Below are 23,547 nucleotides of genomic sequence, written 5' to 3' on the forward strand. Positions count from 1 at the left end.
AGCGACGACTCCAAACGTTTGCCATCGTCCACTACACATACATCTTCCTCTTCATGGGCTTCGGCATGGTTGGCTTCTTCATCTACCTCCTCTTCACGCGGTTCTACTTCATTCCACTTCTCTATGCTGCCTGGTACTACTACGACAGACAAACGTCGGCACAAGGCGGTCGGCGATCAAAATGGGTCCGAAATTGGCACCTGCACAAACACTTTGCTAACTACTTCCCTATCACAATTGTAAAGACGGCCGATTATCATCCTTCGAAGAATTATATTTTCGGATTGCACCCTCATGGTATTATGTGTCACAGCCATTTCTGTAACATGGGAACGGAAGGAACTGGCTTCAGCAAGCTCTTCCCCGCGATAAAGCCGTACCTGTGTGTGTTGGCAGGGCAGTTCATGTTCCCTATTTTCCGCGAGTATTTTCTCAATTCAGGTAATTGTGTGAGAAAGAGTGTGTGAGTGAGTGTGTTTGATAGTTTGTTTGTGTCATTCACTTCCATAGATCTGTACACGTTCTCTATTTTTCTCTCTCTCTCACCCCACCCCCCACCCCCCCATCCCCACGTGCTTTCTCTCTCTAGCTCTCTCTCTGACTCCCTCTCTTCTGTATGTGTGATTGTGGTGTGGGTGTGTGTGTGAGACAGAGTGTGTCTGTGTTTATTTGTGCATGCATGTGTATGTGTGATTGTGGGTGTGTGTGTGAGACAGAGTGTGTCTGTGTTTATCTGTACATGCATAGTGTATGTGTGATTGTGGTGTGGGTGTGTGTGTGAGACAGAGTGTGTCTGTGTTTATTTGTGCATGCATGTGTATGTGTGATTGTGGGTGTGTGTGTGAGACAGAGTGTCTTCTTCTTCTTCTTCGTCGTTCGCAGACAGAGTGTGTCTGTGCATGCATGTGTATGTGCCCTTATTTTTTTCTCTCCATCCTCTTTTTCTTCTCTCCACATTTGAGTTTTATGGGTGGGTGAGTTCGGGTTGTGCACATGTACATGCAAGTGTGTAGATTGTGTGTGTGTTTGTGTGTTTTGAGCTCTACAAAAAGACAAAAAAGAAGAAAAGAATTGCACAATTATACATATACACGTACATTTAAATAAAAAGAAAACACACCAGTAACCAGGTTAGGTACTTTTGTATCTATGTACTGTATAATCAATATTTTGGCACGCTACTGCCTTCTTCGGGATGGTAAGCTTATGGCAACATACATTTACGTACATTGTAACTATTCTATCCTTCAGGGGCAATTGAAGTGTCCAGAGCAAGCATAGAATGGGTGCTGACAAAAGAAGGAAGCGGAAACGCTGTAGGAATCATTGTGGGTGGAGCTAAAGAGGCGCTGGATGCTGTGCCAGGGCGATACACCGTCAACCTCCGAGCCCGAAAAGGCTTTGTTCGCTTGGCTTTAAAGCATGGGTAAGTGACACATGTGTGTGTCTGTGTGCCGTGAGTGACTGCTCAGGAATTACAGATGTGTTTTAGTGCAACTCTCAATTCTAAGTAAATGTGATATTGGTTTTAGATATTGTACTACGTTGCAAGCCCCTGGAGCAATTTTTTGATTAGTGCTTTTGTGAACAAGAAACAATTGACAAGTGGCTCTATCCCATCTCCCCTCTTACCTCCGTCGCGATATAACCTTGAATGGTTGAAAACAACGTTAAACACCAAAGAAAGAAAGAAAGAAAGAAAGATATGTTTTAGTGTTGTTGTTTTTTAGCGCAATTCTTAATTCTTAGTAAATGTGATGTATTTTATGTCTGTAACCGCCCGACACTGCATGGCAATTTTCCTTGTTTTTATAAAGACAGTAACATCTTGAGTCTTGAGTGAGAGTGTGTGTGATTCTTTCTTTCTTTGTATGTTTTCTTTTTAAATTCCTTGTTTTCTTCCAAAATAATGCACATATTCGAGCTTCCAGTAACTGCAGCCATAATCACTTAACTGCCGACAGAACAGTGAAGGAAACACATGGCGACTTTACTGTCGACGTCCATGTGATTGTTGCAGCACTGAATATGAGCTCCGATGTGCATGTTTTTTTTAAAGAGAAGTGTGTAATATTGAGCGGATACTGCACAAAATGCACATCAGAGCTGATTTTCACATTGATGATTCTGAACGCTTGACACAATTTATTGGTGTTAATTTTTGCCTCAGTGTTTGAAAGGGGATTTTATCTTCCACAGATAGCTCAACATCAAAAAAGTTACTTCCACAAAATATAAAGGTGCAGAGAAAATCAAGTTTTAAAAGGAAGGAAGTCTTTATTGGGAGGAAGCGACCTGAATTTCCCAGTGATAAAACATGAAAATGTCATTCTTTTGTTCAGGGCCAGCTTGGTGCCGGTGTTTTCTTTTGGAGAAAACAACATCTACACGCAGGTCCCGAACCCAGAAGGTTCCAGACTGCGTCAGTTCCAGGAGTTTCTCACCAACAAGCTGGGGTTCTCTCCCCCTGTCTTCCATGGCCGCGGTATTTTTAACTACACCTTCGGCCTCTTGCCGTATCGCCGGCCCATTCATACTATCTGTGAGTGTCGGTCTGCATTCATGTTTATTTTGTGTTGGTCGCTGTATGTTTAGTTCTGGATGTGCGTGTGTGTGTGTGTGTGTGTGTGTTTTAAAAAGTTGTTATTCACTTATACAATGTTTCATTGTGTGTGTTTGTTTGTTAAAAAGAGTGTCATCTGCCTGTATTAAGCAAAACAAGCAGTAAAATATTGTGGCATAACTCAGATGATCATTCTTTATTGTAAGATTGAGTCTTGGAGTTCTTCAGGTTACTAGATGCTTGAATGATATGTCTTTTATTTCAGACTTGGGGCAAAGAAAATCCTGCATGGGTGTGTGTGTGTTACTTTTTTATTATTACTTTTTTTAATGACTTTTTTGTGTCTTTTTTGTGTTTCTGTCACGTTTCAATAGATCACAGAAGGTGATTATGAACGGTTAGTTACTGCTAACTAACTAACCACACCACGATCCACTCTCGCAGTCATACAAATAGATAGAATCAACAAAAGTATAAGTTTCAGACTCCTGTTTATATACTATCTCGCCACCACCCTCGAGACTTCACTCCAAAAGATGTTTTTACGTTCAAAACGTAAAAAGGGGGTCACTGACAAAAAATGCCAGTTAAAGTTTAGAAAATGATAATAACACGCTGATCCCGTGTATAGACAGGAAAGTTAACTGTTCTGCCAAAAGCGCTGGTTAACGCAGGTGTCACACACCCCACGTTGTCACCACTCAAATGAAACCACAAATACATAAGGTGACTTGGTGGTTAAAGGCGCAATGACATGGTGCACTTAGCTTTTAGTTACGGAGTGGGCGACCCGTAAATAGTCCTTCCCCACTACTGCTTCGTTGATTGTAGTGCGGACGGGCGCAGTGGCGTGGTGGTAAGACGTCGGCCTCCTAATCGGGAGGTCGTGAGTTCGAATCCCGGTCGCTGCCGCCTGGTGGGTTAAGAGTGGAGATTTTTCCGATCTCCCAGGTCAACTTATGTGCAGACCTGCTAGTGACTTAACCCCCTTCGTGTGTACACGCAAGCACAAGACCACGTGCGCACGGAAAAGATCCTGTAATCCATGTCGGAGTTCGGTGGGTTACAGAAACATGAAAATACCCAGCATGCCTACTCAACGAAAGCGGAGTGAAGCTGACTATGCTCTCAGAGTATAGTGTGGGGAACCCAAATGGGCAAACGAGCTCACACGTAACCAGAAAAATCTGGAACGCTGAAGAAGAAGAAGAAGATTGTAGTGCCAGTCGGCGTGAAACGAAGCAGGGAACCGTGGGGAAATCAGGCGCCTCACTCAGCTGCTGAAGACAACGGGTGGTCGTGTAGGTGACGTCACTGCCTGCCGGAAGACCCCTGCAGACGGTGACGGCCTCACCGGTTATCCCAGCAGCAGCAACATCATACAGCACCATGACACCAGGTTACAGCATACAGCTCCGCGACATCAGGTTACAGCATACAGCTCCGTGACACCAGGTTATGTAGGTAGTAGATACCAGATAAAGATGTTCCGGTTACCGCTGAGTAGTAGATACCGCTGAATCCGATGAGTAGGAAAAACCGCTGAATCCGATGAGTAGAAAATAGGCTGCAACAAAAAGCATTGGTGCACTAAACATGCCACGCAACCCTTCACCCTCCACCTTCAAACATGTCACCTTTACATATTTCATAGAGAACGTGGGCCTGCACAAACGAACTTTTAAAACAACAAATCAGCTATTTTCCTTCCTTCTCTCCATATCTGCAAAAACCATATACAGATTATTATTTTAGCGTCACAAAGAGCAAATTATGCGCTAACCTGGAAAGAACAACAGAGAGTATTTCATTCCACAAACATAGACTCGTCAACACCGTTAAATAACGATTTATTACCTCAACAGCCTAATGTAAGTAGCTCTCCTTTGAGCGAATCCGCTTCCTTTGTATGGCTTTCGTCCGTCGACGAATTTCCTGCCACACTCCCTCTTGTGCTGAATTTACTTCATGCGTGAGAATTTTTCCCCCACTCAGCCAAGAAACAACCTGACAACCTCGTCGTCAGCAACATGTAAACAGCGAAAAGTGGTCCTTTCTTGACGTTCCTAAAAGCCCTACTGTACAAGCAGAACGGCACGTTGACATACAATGCTATATCCCGTGTTGAATACCATCAAACTCTTAGGAAAAAGACACCGACCCTTCCTCTCTTGCTGCTTATGTTCAAGTCGGTCATTTCAAGTCATCCTCAAAACACCTTGAAAAACATCACGTGACTCTGGCGACCAATCACTATCGTCACACGTACAGCTCAGTTCCCGGTTGATTTTATCCAGACAGCAAAATCACGCACGTGGAACCCCTGTACACAATGTCGCCCCTTGCATGCCAGCCAGGCGTGCAGAAAACGAAATCCTCGTGCCAAGCTCGGTCAGCAGAAACCAGCCTGTCGCCAAAAGCACAGGCGCTTTTCGTTGCAATTCGAGAAAGGCACCCCACAGAGTGTTCCTTTCTCAATCCATGTCACTAAAACCGTGACAGTTTCGAAATTTTATTTTCTCGTTTTGTGTTTTTGTTGTTGTGTGTGTGCGGAGGTATTTCCACTGCAATGATTATGTTTTATAAGAAATTTGAAAAGAGAGATTGATTTTCTGAATGAGTGTATTGTTTTAACTGATTCACTTAAGTGTTTGTAATATGTCGGCTATTTTTTCAGTTGGAAAGCCGATTGACATTGAGAAAGTGAACGAGCCAACCAAAGAACAAGTGGACGAGCTTCACGAGCGATACGTGACGGAGTTGACGGAGCTCTTTGAAGCACACAAGCTGGATTACGGAGCTGAAGAGACATCGAAACTTGTCATCCATTGAATCGGCATTACACTGTCGTTGTATTTGTTGCAGTGTCTGTTGATCATAGTGACTCAGTTTAAAGGTACTGTACTTCCAGTGTTCATGATGGTGTTCATGATGGTGTTCATGATGGTGTTCACTCCCACAGAGTTGTCCTGGTACAGTGGAACCCCCATATTAAGACCAACCCCCCCCCCCACCCCCCACCCCCCCCCCCCCCCCCCACCCCCCCAGTTAAGACTTCCTCTTTGTAAGACCTTACTTTTTCAGATGTTGTGTTCTTCTTCTTCTTCTGCGTTCGACGGTTGTGTCTAGGGTCGTAGTTCCGCTGCTGTCGTGAACTGGAACGTCGCTTTCAGGTCTTCTGACGTTCCCCAGAGCTTGGTCTCCAGTGTAGCTCCTTCTGGCCAGATCTGGTTCCGCAGCAGAGTGAAGTTTGTGCATGTATTCAATACATGTTCTACTGTCTGGTCGGCCGCCCCACAATCGCACAATGCCGACTCTGCTACGCCGATCCTTTTCAGGTGCGCTTTAAAGCCGCAGTGCCCTGTACGCAGCCGGAAGATGGCAGTCTGCTCTGCACGGCTGAGGCGGTGGATGGGGTCTTGGTCTGGCTTGTAGCCTCCGTTTCTTTCTTTGAATGCTGTCTTCCAGCGATGCTTGATGAGGGTTTTGGTCTCTCGGAAGGACAGGCTGGTTTCTGGTTGTTCCTGTCTTCCTGCATCTTTGGCCAGACCATCCGCCTTCTCATTTCCAGCGATGCCGCAGTGCGCTGGAATCCACTGCAGAACTACGGAGGCTTTCTGGGACAAGTCGTTCAGGGACTTCTTCAGCTCTTCCACGAGGTGTTCTGCAGGGGCTGTGAGGACTTGTAGTGCGGACAGGCAGTCAGAGAGGAAGACAACCTTGGGTGGGGTTTCCTCAAGAGAGGTGAGGAAGTCTGCAGCTGTATGGAGGGCAACAACTTCTGCTTTGAAGTTGGAGCAGAGAACACCGCATGGTGTGGTCAGTGTCTCTGGGGGTCTTCCTGGAATTTGAATGAAGACGCCACTTCCTCCGTTCTTGGTTGCGCACTCTGCCGAACCATCTGTATAAGCGTGGGTCCACTTGCTGGCTGGGTACCTCCTGTGTATTTCTTCCAGGGCAAGGGAGCGGAGGGCTGCATCACTCTGTTGCTGTTTTCCAGAGATGCCAGGAATGGACATCCTTACATGGAATCTCTGACTCTGGGGAGACCACGGCTTTGGATTGAGCCTCTCGCACTGGTCAGGGCTGGGTTGAAGGATGTCAGCATTCTCCCTCTGCTGTGCTTTCAGCTGATGGTTGGGGCTCTGGCGCTTCAAGCGGTTCTTGGTGAGAGCTTGGAACTTGTTGTGGAGCGGATGGCTCTCGAGTCTCTTGTGCTTCTCTCCTTGTATCAGAAGCTTTGCCTGTCGTCTGTCTTCCAACGGTTCGATGTTGGCCACCTTCTGCATCTCAGAGATGGGAGTGGTTTTCATCGCTCCAAGGACAGTCCTCAAGCCGAGGTTTTGGACTCGGTCCAGTCGTGCCTTGTTGGTCCTGGCTGCTGTGTTCCAGGAGCTTGATGCATACTCCAACACAGGCCTCACCGCCCCAGTGTACACTGTCTTCAGGATTTGGGAGTTGGCGCCCCATGTTGTTCCTGAGAGCTTTCTCATGATTGCGAGTCGTCGTATGCCTCTCGCCTCGATCTCCTCAAGGTGTGGTTTCCAGGTGAGGCGGGAGTCCAGCTTGACGCCGAGAAAGGTAGGCGTTTCGACCTGTGGTAGAGCCGACTCTCCCAACTTGAGGTTGACCTTTTCTTTGGATGTGGACAGGGAGAAGATGGTCGCAACGGACTTGGCTCTGTTGAGCTGTAGTCCCCAGTCTTCGGTCCACTGGTGGATGCGCTTCACACCGTCCTGGATTCGGTGAGCGGCTGAGGTGGTGTGTTCAGCGCTGCTCCAGATGGCTAGATCGTCTGCGTGAAGCGTGTTGGAGACATGGCGAGGGATGGCGCTGGTGATGTCATTTATGTAGATGAGGAAGAGCGTGGGTGAAATTACTCCGCCTTGAGGCACACCTTCCCTCATCTTGACGCTCACACTGTGGTAGCCATCCAGGACAACTCTTGCCGACCTTTCGTGAAGGAAGGATTTGACCCATGTGTACATCCTCCCTGTGACGCCGCTCTGGCGCACTTTCAGGAGCAGGGCTTCCCTCCACACTCTGTCGAAGGCTTTCGAGAGATCGAAGAAGACGCCGACCACTTTGTGCTTCTGCTGAAACGCATCTTCTATGTCTTGCGCCAGGAGCGTCAGCTGGTCCTCGGTGTTTCTTTGGCCTCTGTAGCCTGTCTGAGTGGCGGCAAGGATGTTGTTGGACTCCAGATGCCATATGAGTCTGCGGTTCAGGATCCTCTCCATCAGCTTTCCTAGGCAGCTAAGTAGGCTGATGGGTCTGTAGCTTGCTGGGCTCTTTCGGTCTTTTCCTTTCTTGAGGATTGGAATGACGTGTGCCCTTTTCCATGATGAAGGAACTGCACCAGATCTCCAAGAGTGGTTGAAGAGTTTCAGCAGGGCGTGCTTGGCGTTGTTTCCAAAGTGCTTTATCATGTCGTTGCTGATGCCGTCTGGACCCGGAGCTTTCTTGCATTTCAAGGCTCTGATGGCTTCCTCGAGCTCATCCATACGGAGTGCAGAAGACATGCAACTGTTGGCCTTGTCGTGAATGAGAGTCTGTTGAAGCTGCTCTCGTACTGCTCTGGTTCGTTCTCTGGGCAAAGTTACTGTGCTGTCTTGTTGGTACATCCTGGCAAGGGTGTTGGCTGCTATTTTGCCCGTCTGAAACTCTCCGTTGGCTTCTAAGACTGTCTGTCTCTTCTCTGGTCGGTCGTTGTTCAGAGTTTTGGTGAGCTGCCACAGTTTGAAGGTGTCTTTATCCATGCTAAGGGACTGTGTTTTCTCATGCCAGCTGTTTCTGAGTTGCTGTAGTTTCACCTTGGTGAATTCGGCTTTGGCTTTGTTGTGGGCTGTCACAAGTTCATCAGTTGGGTTTTCCTCCATGGCTTCTCTGGCTGTGCAGACAGCATCATGAAGTTGTTGAAGATGGTCATTCCATCCAGGCTTGTAGTCGCGGCGTCGTCCCCTAGGTATGGTCTTTTTTGCTGCTTTCAGGACAGCTGCTGTGAAGTGTTCCGCTTGGTCGTTCAGGTTTTCGTCTTGGAGATCTAGTTTCCTGCAGTTCTCATCCAGTTTTCGTTCAAAATCGTTCCATCTGGCTTTCTTATAGTTCCAGCTTGGTTTCAGTTTCTGCCTGGTGGTTCTCACTTGTTCTTGAAGTTGGATGATGACTGGTTTGTGGTCGCTTCCTCCGAGCTGCTGGTTCACCTCTCGCTGTGCGATGCTGGCAATATCGTCTGTAGCGATGGCCAAGTCTGGGGTGCTAGTGGTGCGCCAGGACCTGGAGTAGTAGGTGGGAGGGTCATCCGGTCTATTCAGGAGGATCAGGTTGTTTTCAAACATCCAGTCTTCAAGGTCTTCACCCTTCCTGTCCAGTTCAGCATAGCCCCAACTAGGAGAGTGGCTGTTAAAATCTCCTGCAATGAGCCAATGTTCGGAGGCAGGCTGAAGATGCTGAAGATGCAGAGGTTTGGTCGGAGGGGAGTAGAGGTTGAAAAAGGGCATTGCTTTGTCCTCGGTGAAAACTTTGATCCCCAGGAGTTCCGAGGAGTCATCGTTCGACCTGTAGACTTCAGCTGCTGGGATGGTGTTTTTAACAAGCGTAAGAACGCCGCCTTTGGGTCCACCGGCTCTGTCCAAACGGAAGCTTTCATACCCTCTCATTGTGAAGCGGTGGTTCTCATTCAGATGAGTTTCCTGGACGCAGCAGATGTCGATGCTGTGGGTCTTCAGGAATTGTTGAAGGTCTTGTTTTTTGTTTCTCACTCCCTCTGCGTTCCAATGCATAAGGGTGAAGTTGCCAGTCGCATTACTCCGTCCTTCCCTGGCGATCTCAGAAGGGTGGGAGCTGCCAGTCGCTGGGGGTGGGCTCCTTTGAGGCATGGAGCCCGGCACCGCCTCTACCTGGCTGGGTTCCATAGAGGCGACACCATCACGAACATTCGACCTAGACACAATCATTTGTCGTAGTAAGCGTAGACATCCGGTCTGCTCCCCGCCTAATGGCCGATGTCTTCCGTCTTCGGGGGACTACGTGGGTTTGAATTTGGAGTGGTCCTTCTCCTAGAGGAGTTTCCTTGCAGGGATAGTGAGCCTCCTCTGCCCTCGTTTTAATTTTGGAGTGATCTTCTCCTAGGACAGCTGCCTTCCAGGGTTGACGAGCCTGTCCTGCCCGGCTATTTAACCCATAGTTGGGGGTTGGTTCGTGGGCACCAGGGCGTATCCACACGCCGGTGGGCCTGCATGCCACACGTCTAGGGGCCAACCACCTCCGAGTCCTTGTAGTTCAGCCTGGGGCCTTTCGGTACCCAGTTCACGCCTGTCGCCACGATGGAGGCACTACAAAGGGCTTGCTGTGGAGAGGTTATGTACTGGCAGGAGAGACTGACGCAAGCAGCTGCTCTCTTTTCGCGTTGTCCTGCAAAGGACGGTGCTAGCCAGCGGTGAGGGCTGAAAGCGAGAGGTGACAAGCACGAAACACTTTGCCAACACACTAGACACATCACACAACCATTTGACAGGCTGTTGTGTTCATAACCTCTGTCACATTACTCACATCTTCTTCTTCTTCTTCTTCTGCGTTCATGGGCTGAAACTCCCACGTACAATCGTGTTTTTTGCACGAGTGGAATTTTACGTGTATGACCGTTTTTTACCCCGCCATTTAGGCAGCCATACGCCGTTTTCAGAGGAAGCATGCTGGGTATTTTCGTGTTTCTATAACCCACCGAACTCTGACATGGATTATAGGATCTTTTTCGTGCGCACTTGGTCTTGTGCTTGCGTGTACACACGGGGGTGTTTGGACACCGAGGAGAGTCTGCACACAAAGTTGACTCTGAGAAATAAATCTCTCGCCGAAAGGTGGGGATGAACTCACGCTGACAGCGGCCGACTGGATACAAATCCAGCGCGCTACCGACTGAGCTACATCCTCGCCCTGACTGAGCTACATCCCCGCCCTGACTGAGCTACATCCCCGCCCTGACTGAGCTACGTCCCCGCCCTGACTGAGCTACATCCCCGCCCTGACTGAGCTACATCCCCGCCCTGACTGAGCTACATCCCCGCCCTGACTGAGCTACGTCCCCGCCCTGACTGAGCTACATCCCCGCCCTGACTGAGCTACATCCCCGCCCTGACTGAGCTACATCCCCGCCCTGACTGAGCTACATCCCCGCCCTGACAGCTACATCCCCGCCCTGACTGAGCTACATCCCCGCCCTGACAGCTACATCCCCGCCCTGACTGAGCTACATCCCCGCCCTGACTGAGCTACATCCCCGCCCTGACTGAGCTACATCCCCGCCCTGACAGCTACATCCCCGCCCTGACTAAGCTACATCCCCGCCCTGACTGAGCTACATCCCCGCCCTGACTGAGCTACATCCCCGCCCTGACTGAGCTACATCCCATTTTAAGACCCCCTCCTTTTTAAGACCTGATTTTCTCACATTTTGTAAGGTCTTAAAAGGGGGGTTCCCCTGTAAAACACAGTAGTTTGCTTTTTTAAAGCCATGTTTGGGCTGCTTAACAAGTGTAGGAGGAAGAAGAAGTTTGTCTGCTTATATGGTAAACATGCGTGCAGAAAAGAATTATTCAATGAAACAATTGCTGTACATGTAAAGAATTAGACTGTATCAGGGCAGATATCACAGCATATTGCTTTTAATTATTATAAACCTCCATGGCAGATATCACAGCATATTGCTTTTAATTATTATAAACCTCCATGGCAGATATCACAGCATATTGCTTTTAATTATTATAAACCTCCATGGCAGATATCACAGCATATTGCTTTTAATTATTATAAACCTCCATGGCAGATATCACAGCATATTGCTTTTAATTATTATAAACCTCCATGGCAGATATCACAGCATATTGCTTTTAATTATTATAAACCTCCATGGCAGATATCACAGCATATTGCTTTTAATTATTATAAACCTCCATGGCAGATATCACAGCATATTGCTTTTAATTATTATAAACCTCCATGGCAGCAAAGTACATGCATAAGATAAAATGCCATAGGAGCTATGATCAAGTTGTTAATGGAGCCAGTGGTAGACATGTATGAGATAAAATGCCATAGGAGCTATGATCAAGTTGTTAATGGAGCCAGTGGTAGACATGTATGAGATAAAATGCCATAGGAGCTATGATGAAGTTGTTAATGGAGCCAGTGGTAGACATGCATAAGATAAAATGCCATAGGAGCTATGATCAAGTTGTTAATGGAGCCAGTGGTAGACATGTATGAACTCTTCCAATGTTACAGTAGGGTCAAATTTTGCACCATGCTATGAGTAAAGCTGATCGAGTTAGAACTTGTATATATCCATTGAAACATGACTTACTTCCCTTGTAATTCAGCAGCATAACCGTTGTTTACCGCAACATGTTAATGGTTTAGTTGGGCATGGGATCTTCAGTGCATATTTATTTATAATATATTTAGTGAGATTACTACATTTGCATTAGCATAATGACAAGGGTATGGTCACATAGGTGCCCATAAAATGTCATGCATGAGATCATTGTTAATTAAAATGGGATTATACTGATGGCGTAGAAGGATTCATCAAAATAACAATTTCTAGCAGTCCTGTAAGATGAACCTGTGTATTAACCCTTAGGCTGGTTGTCGCGACATATGTCGCGCTACTTTACGTATACTGTCACCTGGTTGTCATGTCACCTGGTTGTCACGACATATGTCGCGCTACTGGCTCAGTCTGTTTGGTCGGTTCCGATTACCTCCCATGGCTGCGAAAACCTATATGACCGTTTTTTGTTATTTTTCTCTCTGTTATTGTTAATTCACCAGTGGCTATGTAACATGTGTTACAGAATTGCACCAGTGTAAGGGTTAATATAACTACTTGACTGAATCAGATCGATGTGTGCTGTAGCCACATGCTGTACCGTGTTAAAAGTTTAAATTAAATAATAGTTTGCCTAAGTTTGCCTAAGTGTAATGATCTTGAGTGTAATAGGGTGAAAATACAAAGTCATGACTGTAGTTGATTTTACACCTCTACTGCCCTGAAAATTATGTGTGTGTCATTAAATAGATTTTTTTAGATGTAATTTGATTTTGTTCGATGAATTGTACATTTTCAAGAGGCATATCAAAGCATTTATGTTGTAGCTTTATTACGTTACATGTATGTTGTAGCTTTATTACGTTACATGTATGTTGTAGCTTTATTACGTTACATGTATGTTGTAGCTTTATTACGTTACATGTATGTTGTAGCTTTATTACGTTACATTTATGTTGTAGCTTTATTACGTTACATGTATGTTGTAGCTTTATTACGTCACATGTATGTTGTAGCTTTATTACGTTACATGTATGGTTTGCTCCCTATCAAATTGTTGTTGTTTGGATGGCTTTAAGGTAAACAAATCAAAATGGCGTGCTTACATTAGAACACGTTATGATAAGCTTTAAATCATGTTGTAATTTATTTTAAAGCAGCAACAGACACATAGGCAAGCAGCCACTCTCGCTGTGACTAAAATCAAAGGACTTACACTTTGTTCAGAAGAAAAATAAATGATCCTACAGTGGTACCTGCGATGAGAGAACACCCTTGCGACCTGCTAAATGTGTTAACGGCAGGTATATTTTCCAGGTTATTTCCCTGGACAAGTTTTTCAATTTTTTAAAGGAGACCTGGATTTTTAACAAGATTTGAAGTACATTTTTAGCCTTCTACATTTTTCACTGTGATATCCCGCCTAAAGAAAATGAGTTGCTGTGGTGGTGTGAAGTTTAAATGCCTGAAAAAATCAGTTTTAAAAATCTAGATCACTATGGAAACTGAGAAAGAAAACAAACTTGCATCGGTTCCAGATGGCCATATCGGTTGTAGGTAGCCATATCGGTTGTAGGTAGCCATATCGGTTGTAGGTAGCCATATCGGTTGTAGGTAGCCATATCGGTTGTAGGTAGCCATATCGGTTCCAGATGGCCATATCGGTTGTAGGTACGTTAAAAAACTAAACAAAACAAAAAAGGTTTATTTTACTCAAGTTAATAGACAAAGGGTCGACACAGAGTGTCTTTATTGGGAGGCGTCCTGTGAATAAAGGGCATTTTAATTGATTTGTTATAATATCTGTCATTCCATGACAGTTGTGCTTGCAGGGGAAGACATTTTACATTGTCTTGCTTTTTCTGTTTACATTTATTGAACTACACGGTTTATGAAAAGCATGATTAGACCATTTTATGGTGGTGTTTTTTAAATTGATTTTTGTCAAAAATAGTCGGTGCTCAGAATCATGCATATCTTTTTGCCAGATGTATTTTGTCACATGTGAAATCACTTGTGTGGAGAAAATGTTACAAAATGAGGAAAGGTATTCTATTGTAACTTAAATGATATAATCTGTGTTAAACTGCTCATACATATTAGTAGACTGCTCAACCAAAAGGATAACAATAATTTTGATACTTTGTTGTTTAGATTAATAATTTTGATAATGTATAAACTGTTTTGCCCAATGATGTATACTTCTGAAGGTAGAGTACTGTACATTTGTGTATATATTGCACACACACACACACATGCACACACCTGTGCGCGTGCGCACACACAGACATAAAACACACACACACACACACAAAGTTACTGCTTATGAAATCAAATAATACCTTTTAGTAAGTGTTTGTAATCTGAATTACTTAGCTGAAATAATTACAAAGGAAAAAGATGCTTTGTAAAATGAGCTTTACTGAAAGTGTTATATATACACACACAAAATGTGTATTACCTGTTGTTGTGTTGCCTACAAGTGCAGCTCATACCTAATCCTGCATAACCTTTGTCTTCTCCTCCAAATCCATATTATGATATACAATAATAGCATTGATGATGTTGTTGCTGCTGCTGTAAATTCTGCGTCTTGAAATGATTGAAATATTGGGGGGTCGGCCCGCTATTGCGCGGGGCCGCTATTGCGCGAATCTTTAGGGTTAGGGTTAGGGTTAGGGTTAGATTCGCGCAATAGCGGCCTTAGGGTTAGGGTTAGGGTTAGATTCGCGCAATAGCGGCCCCGCCCCAATATTGGTGCTTCCTAGTTAGTAACCCCTTTGTGTGTGTGTGTGTCTTTTTATCACATGGTTCTATAATAATTATAAAAGTTCACTTATAAATCGGTCCGTTCTCTCCAGAGCTCATGATGATTTATTAAACATGCATATGTACGTAACCCCTTCGTGTGTGTTTGTCTTCTTGCCACATGGTTGTATAGTAATCATCAATTCATAACGATAAAAGTTCTCTTGTTAATTGCTCCATTCTCTCCAGAGCTCATGACCCTTTACAATTTACAAAAAAATGCATATGCATGGGTGCAACTCTGCCGGCTACACGCCGGCAGCCGGTTTTTGGTTTCATCGGCTGCCGATGTTTTTGTTCCAGGAGAGGTTTTTTTTGGCATTTTAAAAAAGCTGGACCCCATCTTTTGCCGGTTTTTGGAATTTTCCAGGTTGCACCCATGCATATGTACTGTAAACACAAACATTGAGGAAGGGAGAGGGAAAAAATTTGTTTTATAATTATTGGCTTTGTGGGTAAACTGTATCCTAAGACAGTACATGTACCTGTTATGGAAATGTTTTGTCCTGCCAGTGTCTCCTCTTTGTAGATGGGCTTTCATGACAGCGATACTTGGATTAAAGTTTAACCTTTCTCCACATAGAACCCATCACGTGAGCGTCTTTAAACTTGGGCACATACCAACATTCGACAAATTGTGTATGTACTTTCTATGCCGAGTTGGGATTATTTTGTTGAATTAATATCATAGCTGACATCAGTGTCAACTTGCGGAATAAATTCTGCACAAAATAATCAGTGCACTCTGCATAGAATGCAGTGAGGCTGTTGATTGTGTGTATGTGTTCTGGTGGAGGGATGATCCCATTCCACGTACACGCCTGGACACATCTGTCATGTTCGTCATGATTGTGTGTACCGTATTTTCCGGGTTACAAGGCGCTACAGCGTATAAGGCGCACCCCCTTCTTTTTAAACAAAACTGTAATCCAGTCACCCATTGGGCGCAGGGGGCCGATAGGGCGCACCAAAAATAAAAAAGTATACCGGTAACGAACGGTCGAAGAATAAAAATAAGCCGCACATCAAAGGAAGAATACAGAGTGGAAATATGTGTGCTCTGTGTGTGCCGCGAGATCAAAGGCAGGTCCATTGTGATAGCTGGGTTGCCTTGTTTAGACACTGACCTTCTTCCCAGGGGTCAATGACCCAGTTTTTGCTATGAGAGGTGGTTCCCCTGTCATAGATCTGAGAGAGGAAACACTTCCTGCACCGGGGTCAGTGACCGAGTTTAACCTATGGGGCGGTCTCTTTGATGTCTTGAGAGGAAACTTGGCCAGGGTAGTATCTAGTAGCTGAAACATGCATTATCACTCAGGCGGTCTCTTTGATTTTTTTCGTATTTCATACACGGATTAGGCGCTTCGTTATACAAGACGCAGGGGTCAAACTCGAGGAAAAAAGTCGCGCCTTATGACCCGGAAAGTACGGTATGTGTTCTGGTGGAGGGATGATCCCATTCCATGTACACGCCTGGACACATCTGTCATGTTTGTCATGATTGTGTGTATGTGTTCTGGTGGAGGGATGATCCCATTCCATGTACACGCCTGGACACATCTGTCATGATTGTCCAAACAGGAAGTAATCTGTGTTTAAGATAATACACCAGTTAACAGTTCCATGGCCATTTTGGAATTCGTGCATGCACAGATCGCTTTTTCGAGTGTTTTTGTTCTTCCTCTTTTTCTTCCGGTTGATTAGAACGCGTAGATTCAGTCTAAAGAAAGTGCAGTTGTGTAGTCTTTCAGCCTGAAGTTGCTTTTGAGTGTCCGAAGAAAGAGTGTAAAGGTTCTTAGGATTACATCGGGCACACAAACACGTGATTTTTCTTGTTTTTCTGGTTGATTTGAACGCATACACAGATTGGTTTGTTTAGTGGTTTTTTACATTTAGTCAAGTAATGACTAAATGTTTTAACATCGAGACAGGGAATCGAGACGAGGGTGTGGTGTGTGTATGTGTATAACGCGATTCCGAGAGACTACTGGACCGATCTTTATGAAACTTAACATGAGAGTTCCTGAGCATGATATCTCCAGACATTATTTTCATTTTTTTGATAAATGTCTTTGATGACATCATATCCGGCTTTTTGTGAAAGTTGAGGCGGCACTGTCACGCTCTCATTTTTCAACCAAATTGGTTGAAATTTTGGTCAAGTAATCTTCGACGAAGCCTTGACTCGGGTATTGCATTTCAGCATGGAGGCTTAAAAATTAATTTCATCGTATTCTTCATCAAATTCTGAATCTAAAAATATATACATATGTCATGTTTACTCTTAAAATGTGATCATAATTAACGAAAATATGTTAATTAGTACTTCAATTATTATTTAAGAAATCGATCCAAAAATGATTTCACCTTATTCCTTATCATTTCCTGATTCCAAAAACATATAAATATAATATGTTGTAATCGAAAAAAGCTCAGAAAGTTAAAAAGAATACAGAAAAGCGCGCTTCCCTGCTTACCGCAGTACGCTATTTCGCTATTCTGGCATGTCAGTTTTACTGCGTGTTGCACAAAAACATTGAGTGACTTCCTTGCTGCGGGGATTGACGAAGCGGTTTTGTCTTGGTGATGCAGTGCGTTCAGTTTTATCAGAGACTGGTTTTATTCTGTGGGTTCGACAGATTGACTAAATGTTTTGATTTCGCCTTGCGCAACTTGTTTCATCCTTCTCTTTGGGTTTCCTTCTTCATTCCATGTAAGCGCCGAAACAGTTAACTGGTGTTTTGACTGATAAGTAACAAGAGGGTGTGCTGTACCGAGACTGCTTTATGTTTGGTATAAATGTACCTATATTTATATTTATTATATTTTTGTATGGCGATTGTGATACACTTTTCAGTTGTATCTGATTGGATGATTTTCATGCTCCCCAGCATATCGTAAGAGGCGACTAATGGATTCTGTTTCTCCTTTTACCCTTGTTAAATGTTTCTTGTATAGAATATAGTCAATTTTTGTGGGGATTTTAGTCAAGCAGTATGTAAGAAATGTTAAGTCCCCTTTGTACTGGAAACTTGCATTCTCCCAGTAAGGTAATATATTGTACAACGTTGCAAGCCCCTGGAGCACATTTTTGATTAGTGCTTTTGTGAACAAGAAACAATTGACAAGTGGCTCTATCCCATCTCCCCCCTTTCCCCGTCGCGATATAACCTTCGTGGTTGAAAACGACGTTAAACACCAAATAAAGAAAGAAAGATTTTCATGCTCTTTGATCCCTTCTTATCTGGCAGACTATTTACTGACATATTTATTTCCATTCCAGATTTCTGTATTGTTTTGAGCGTTTCTTTTTATAAGAAAATTTTGTTCGTGGTTTTTATTTTTGAAGCTTTTTTGTGCTTGTATTTGTTGATTCATCAATTATTTTATGAAAATTTAATTGTATATTAATCCTTACCATTAACGTTTTTTCTCTCCAGATTTCTGTATTGTTTTGAGTGTTTCTTTTTACACTTTTTTCTTCTTTTCTTTTGAGCTTTTTCTGTCCCTGTGTTTGTTGATTCTTTGTTCATTTTACCATCATTTATGTATGTTATCCATTGCCGTAGACCTTAAAGGCATATGTACGCGCTCCCGTGTTTACAAAGTGTAGTTTGCCCATAATCGATGTCAAACGCACCATAAGACCATATAATGACGATATGTCACCATGCGCGGACCATAATACATGCATTACAGCTTGTTCTAGCCGCTGAAAAAGTGAGGATGTCAACAAAGCCGCGGTGTTAGCTCCCTTGCATCAACGTTACATGTGTTGCCAAATCTATAAATAGGACGATCCAGATCAAAATGAAAATTAACATATCTCAACATTGAAGGGGTCCTAGACCACAATATTTTGCAGGGAACTTAATTTAGCATGTCTCCAGCTGTTGGTAAAGCAATTAGCGTGTATAGTCATCGAGTACATATGCCTTTAAGGATACAAATTGCAGAAAGACTGTCATGAGTTGTTGTTGATTGACCTGAAAAGGGATTGGTATAATTTGTTTCCAATTTTTAATTATGTATTTTTTGTATACCCTGCACTACTTGCCCCTTTTACAAATTCAGCAGTTGAAAAAAGTCTGTTTAGAACTGAGAATTTGACCCTGTTGAGTAGATATACATGTACGTACCTCCCTATTTTTACTAGTGAATCTTGCCTGCCCCTTTGCATGTAAATGAGCTTTAAACCATTCTAATCGATGTGATTAAGTTTATGACTGATGACATCGCACAGAACAGAGTAATGCAACCCCATAATATTATGACGATTTGCATATACGATATCTTTAATGATTGAACACACACATAAGGCCAAAAAAAAAAAAGGTCTGTTTACGGTAACATAGGCCCAAAAAATAGGGTCAGTAGGTCGGGATTTTTTTTCCCCCCAAAAAACCCATATTTTTACGTTATTTTGCCAAAAAAACAAGATTTTTTTTTCTCCCCCAAATGCCAAAAAAAAGTCTAGGGTCGCGCGAAAAAAACTAGGGTCGGTTGGGTTACCGGAAACAGACCTATTTTTTTGGGGGGGCCTAATAGCCCTAAAATCAAATCACACAAACATTGTTGTTCTGTTAACACCGAATTCATATTGAATATTTTATCTTCAAAGCAAGAGTTCTGTGTGCACAATTTCTTACTCAAAAGAATCAAACAGGTTATAATTTATTTTTCTATTTGTTCATTATGAGGGTTAAAACGTAGTTAGTTAGATATTTCCAATGTGACTAAATACCAAGATTTAGAAATTGTTACCAAAATAAAAGAAACCAATATTGTACATGTAATCACTTTTTCCCCCAGCAAAAATGTGTTTCTTTTACATTGAAAAATAAATGTGTGTGACTTAACTGGTTATGTGAATTCTGTGTGTGTGTGTGTGTGTGTGTGTGAGTGTTTGTGACTATCGGTCTGTCTAAATGTGATTATATGTTTGCTACTGTATTGTATAAGCTTTTTTTTTTTTAAAGCATCAACTGAAGGATGACACAATTGTTAAATCAAGACGGAGAGAAGAGAATGACATCAGTCTACACTAATCGTCATAAAAAACTAAATATTATTTTCAATGGGTGGGGGGTATTAGGATTTAGGGGGAAGGGGGTGTTATGGAGTGGTATAGCCCGGTGTTTAGACAGTCATAAATGTTTCTACACAACTCTATAAGTTTAATGTTTGTTTACAGGCTTGAATGTAATCTGAATAGTTGTCCGCTACAGTAGCTTACAAGCACAAGCGCACACGCATTCACACACGCAAAAAAACCTGGTGTTAAATGGATCTTGACACTGCCAAGACTAATTATTATTATTTACAAAGCTTTTTACATCACAAAATCATTTCCGGGCCTCGACCAGTACTCTAGGCCGACAACACCGCAAGAAACTCTACAGTCCAAGACGCAGACACCTTTTGGCTCAAACAAAGCAGCTTAACAGGTAAGACGAATAGGTATTCTACTGTACGTTACCCTACTGCCATCTTTCGGCCCTCAAGATGTTGGTATGGCTGTAAGTCCTTCAGACGACTGACAAGGGTGCATCCCACAGAGATCTCTGTGGTGCATCCTCACGACAAGCAAACGTTGCTTGACGTAGCCCTTGAATGTTATCCTTCCAGATCGTCTCGGCGGCTGACGGTAGAACTCTGCCAGCTCTCCAAGGCCATGGACATGTACACCAAGCTGCAGTCACCCGTTCCGTTCAGCCTCCGCCGATGAAAACCCTCCAGTTGGAACACTGTAAAGTTTAAAGTTTATAGTCCATAAGTCAACTTGTCTTTAGTTTCTTTCACTCGCACAATAAAAATACTCACTCGTCCAATATAATTATTTACACGCTAATTCCTGTTTTCTAAAGCCAAGAAAACGTTACGCAAAACCCTCACATGTTTAACCTTTGCCGTGCTTCCTGGGTTCACCTGTACCCAGAGACACACTAAAATCATTGTAACTCTGGAACCATTAAAGGTATCGTTTTAAAATTTTAAGTATCTCTCACACACCTAATTTGCTCTCTGTCTGCAAATTTTTAGTGTGTACATGACAAAACATTAAAATTAATTGATTATGTTAATTGACATAAACACTACCGATTGCGCGGGTTCACACAAACCCATACTTTTAAAGAGTAGTACTCGTAGTGATTGTAACTATCCCTCTGCCGACGGCGCGGGTTCTGCTACACCCATAATTACCAAAGCGGCGGAACAGTGTCTGTCTGCCTGTTTGTCTCCAAGAGATTGTCTGTCTCTCTGTCCGTATCTCTCTGTCTGTATGTCAGTTGCTCTGTCTGTCTGTCTATCCATCTATCTGACTGTCTGTCTCTCTCTCTCTCTTAGTTAGTCTCTCTCTCTCTTTCTTAGTCTCTCTCTCTCTTTCTTAGTCTCTCTCTCTCTTTCTTAGTCTCTCTCTCTTTCTTAGTCTCTCTCTCTCTCTCTTAGTCTCTCTCTCTCTCTCTTTCTTAGTCTCTCTCTCTCTTTCTTAGTCTCTCTCTCTCTTTCTTAGTCTCTCTTTCTTAATCTCTCTCTCTCTCTTTCTTAGTCTCTCTCTCTCTCTTTCTTAGTCTCTTTCTTAGTCTCTCTCTCTCTTTCTTAGTCTCTCTTTCTTAGTCTCTCTCCCTCTCTTTCTTAGTCTCTCTCTCTCTCTCTTTCTTAGTCTCTCTCTCTCTTAGTCTCTCTCTCTCAGTCTCTTTCTTAGTCTCTCTCTCTCTTTCTTAGTCTCTCTCTTTCTTAGTCTCTCTCTCTCTCTTTCTTAGTCTCTCTCTCTCTCTCTTTCTTAGTCTCTCTCTCTTTCTTAGTCTCTCTCTCTCTCTTTCTTAGTCCCTCTCTCTGTCTTTCTTAGTCTCTCTCTCTTTCTTAGTCTCTCTCTCTCTCTTAGTCTCTCTCTTTCTTAGTCTCTCTCTTTCTTAGTCTCTCTCTCTCTCTCTTTCTTAGTCTTTCTCTCTCTCTTTCTTAGTCTCTCTCTCTCTCTCTTTCTTAGTCTCTCTCTCTCTCTTTCTTAGTCTCCCTCTCTCTCTTTCTTAGTCTCTCTCTCTCTCTCTCTCTTTCTTAGTCTCTCTTTCTCAGTCTCTCCCTCCCCCTCTCCCTTCCCCTCCCCCTCTCCTTTCCCCTCCCTCTCCCTCCCCTGCAAGAAGTCGGTGAAGGGAGAAACTCGATGCACCCACTGAAGTAGCGCTGTGGGTTTCCCTGAACCATAGACCGTCGTTAGAGAAATAAACGGTAAAAACCCTCTTACAAATGTATGGGTTCAGACAAACCCGCATCGTCGGGCGTGTGTAGTCAAAAGCGGCATCCGGCAGTGTAGCACAATAGCTTAGGCCTACACAATAACACTAAACACAGAAACAGTCACATACGACAACATGACATGAAAATATAACCGGCATTAACCGGTTTCAAACATACCTCAAAAGAGTGTAAACCCAACATTTAGTACAGTCGCCGGACTGGCATGGATATGAAAATAGAAGATATCATGTAAACTAAAACTGGTAGGGAAAGTTCGTCAGTCTTCATCCTTCTTCAGTCAGATACCTAAAACAAGAGCCCGTCTGCTAGAGTGTTACGAAAATCATGAGTCGAGCTTGGCTCCTTGACGGCGACTGATTCTACAAAGTCGTTCTTGCAGTGAGCGAGTTTTCGCGAGGAACAGGGTTGAGCTACGGTAGGGTCACTGCGCATGTCTGGTTTTTTTCTTCGCGGAAACGCTGTTGGGTTGTGTCCAGTCGCGTCCCTTGCAACAAGATGGCGACAAGCGCGTTACGGATTTACTGTTGTGGAGAGTTGATGGACGACGATGATGAACAAGCAGTACTGGACGAACTACAGATTCGCCCAGAAAGAATGTCGACGCCAGATGCGGCAGGCGGAGTGGAACCACATCAACTCCACCATCGAGGAGAGCCTGAAGACAAACGACACCAAACCCTTCTGGCGATACGTCAAGTCACGCAGACAGGACAACGCTGGAGTCTCGCCACTCTACAAAGAAGGCTCCTTACACAGCGACAGCACCTCCAAAGCCAAGATACTGCTACAACAGTTCCAGTCCGTCTTCACGAAGCGTGATGACTCTCCTCCACCAGAGTTGAAAGGCACCCCAGTCCCCCCGCTTGAGAAGATTACCATCACTACCGAAGGGGTTGCAAAACTCCTGAGGAACCTCAAGCTCAACAAAGCATCGGGACCAGACGGCATACCAAACCGCATCTTGAAGACGTGCGCTGACTTCATTGCCCCATCCCTGACGGCGATATTCACCACCTCCATCGAGTCAGGCGAGCTCCCGAAAGACTGGCTATCAGCGAACATATCCTCTGTCTACAAGAAGGGAGATAGGAACAAAGCTGAGAACTACCGCCCAGTATCCCTGACCTCGGTCGCCTGTAAGCTCCTTGAGCACATCATCTGCCACCATCTTCACAAGCACTTCGAACAACATGGAGTGCTATCCAGCCGCAACCATGGGTTCAGGACCGGCCACTCATGTGAAACCCAGCTGCTCACCACCATGCAGGACATTCTGTCATCCCATGATGCTGGCCACCAAACTGACGTCGCCATCCTTGATTTCAGCAAGGCCTTCGACACTGTCCCGCACAAGAAACTACTCCACAAGCTGGCCCACTACGGTGTGCGGGGAAGTGTCCACAACTGGCTGACCAGTTTCCTGACCAAGCGGAAGATGAGGGTTGTACTGGAGGGCGAGGCATCTGAAGAGGTAGAGGTCGAGTCCGGCGTCCCGCAAGGCACAGTGCTGGGTCCGTTGTTGTTCCTGTGCCATATCAACGACCTCCCAGACTCAGTCCAGTCGTCTGTCAGACTTTTTGCGGATGACTGT

General features: G+C 44.2%; 1 protein-coding gene and 2 long non-coding RNA genes across 3 annotated transcripts in view; 2 read left to right on the forward strand and 1 right to left on the reverse strand.

The window, feature by feature from the left end:
• LOC138946227 (2-acylglycerol O-acyltransferase 2-like) overlaps window positions 1–5,556 on the forward strand; it is an 8,666-nt gene extending 3,110 nt beyond the window's left edge. The window contains exons 2-5 of the mRNA XM_070317755.1: window positions 1–441; window positions 1,252–1,426; window positions 2,343–2,542; window positions 5,241–5,556. The exon at window positions 1–441 is cut by the window's left edge and continues 53 nt beyond it. Of these exons, the coding sequence (XP_070173856.1) occupies window positions 1–441; window positions 1,252–1,426; window positions 2,343–2,542; window positions 5,241–5,395 (971 nt within the window). The 3' untranslated portion in view covers window positions 5,396–5,556. The remainder of the gene's footprint in view (window positions 442–1,251; window positions 1,427–2,342; window positions 2,543–5,240) is intronic.
• Window positions 5,557–12,899: 7,343 nt separating this feature from the next.
• On the forward strand, window positions 12,900–19,558 carry LOC138946230 (uncharacterized). The gene is made up of 2 exons (XR_011449215.1): window positions 12,900–13,448; window positions 13,563–19,558. It is a non-coding gene; the product is annotated as an uncharacterized lncRNA (long non-coding RNA).
• A 421-nt stretch (window positions 19,559–19,979) lies between these two features.
• LOC138946228 (uncharacterized) lies at window positions 19,980–22,520 on the reverse strand. Its single transcript, XR_011449214.1, has 2 exons — window positions 22,113–22,520; window positions 19,980–20,446 (listed from the first exon to the last, which is right to left on the reverse strand). It is a non-coding gene; the product is annotated as an uncharacterized lncRNA (long non-coding RNA).
• Window positions 22,521–23,547: the final 1,027 nt, after the last annotated feature.

This window comes from Littorina saxatilis, linkage group LG13, assembly GCF_037325665.1.
Source record: "Littorina saxatilis isolate snail1 linkage group LG13, US_GU_Lsax_2.0, whole genome shotgun sequence".
NCBI classification, from domain to species: Eukaryota; Metazoa; Mollusca; class Gastropoda; order Littorinimorpha; family Littorinidae; genus Littorina; species Littorina saxatilis.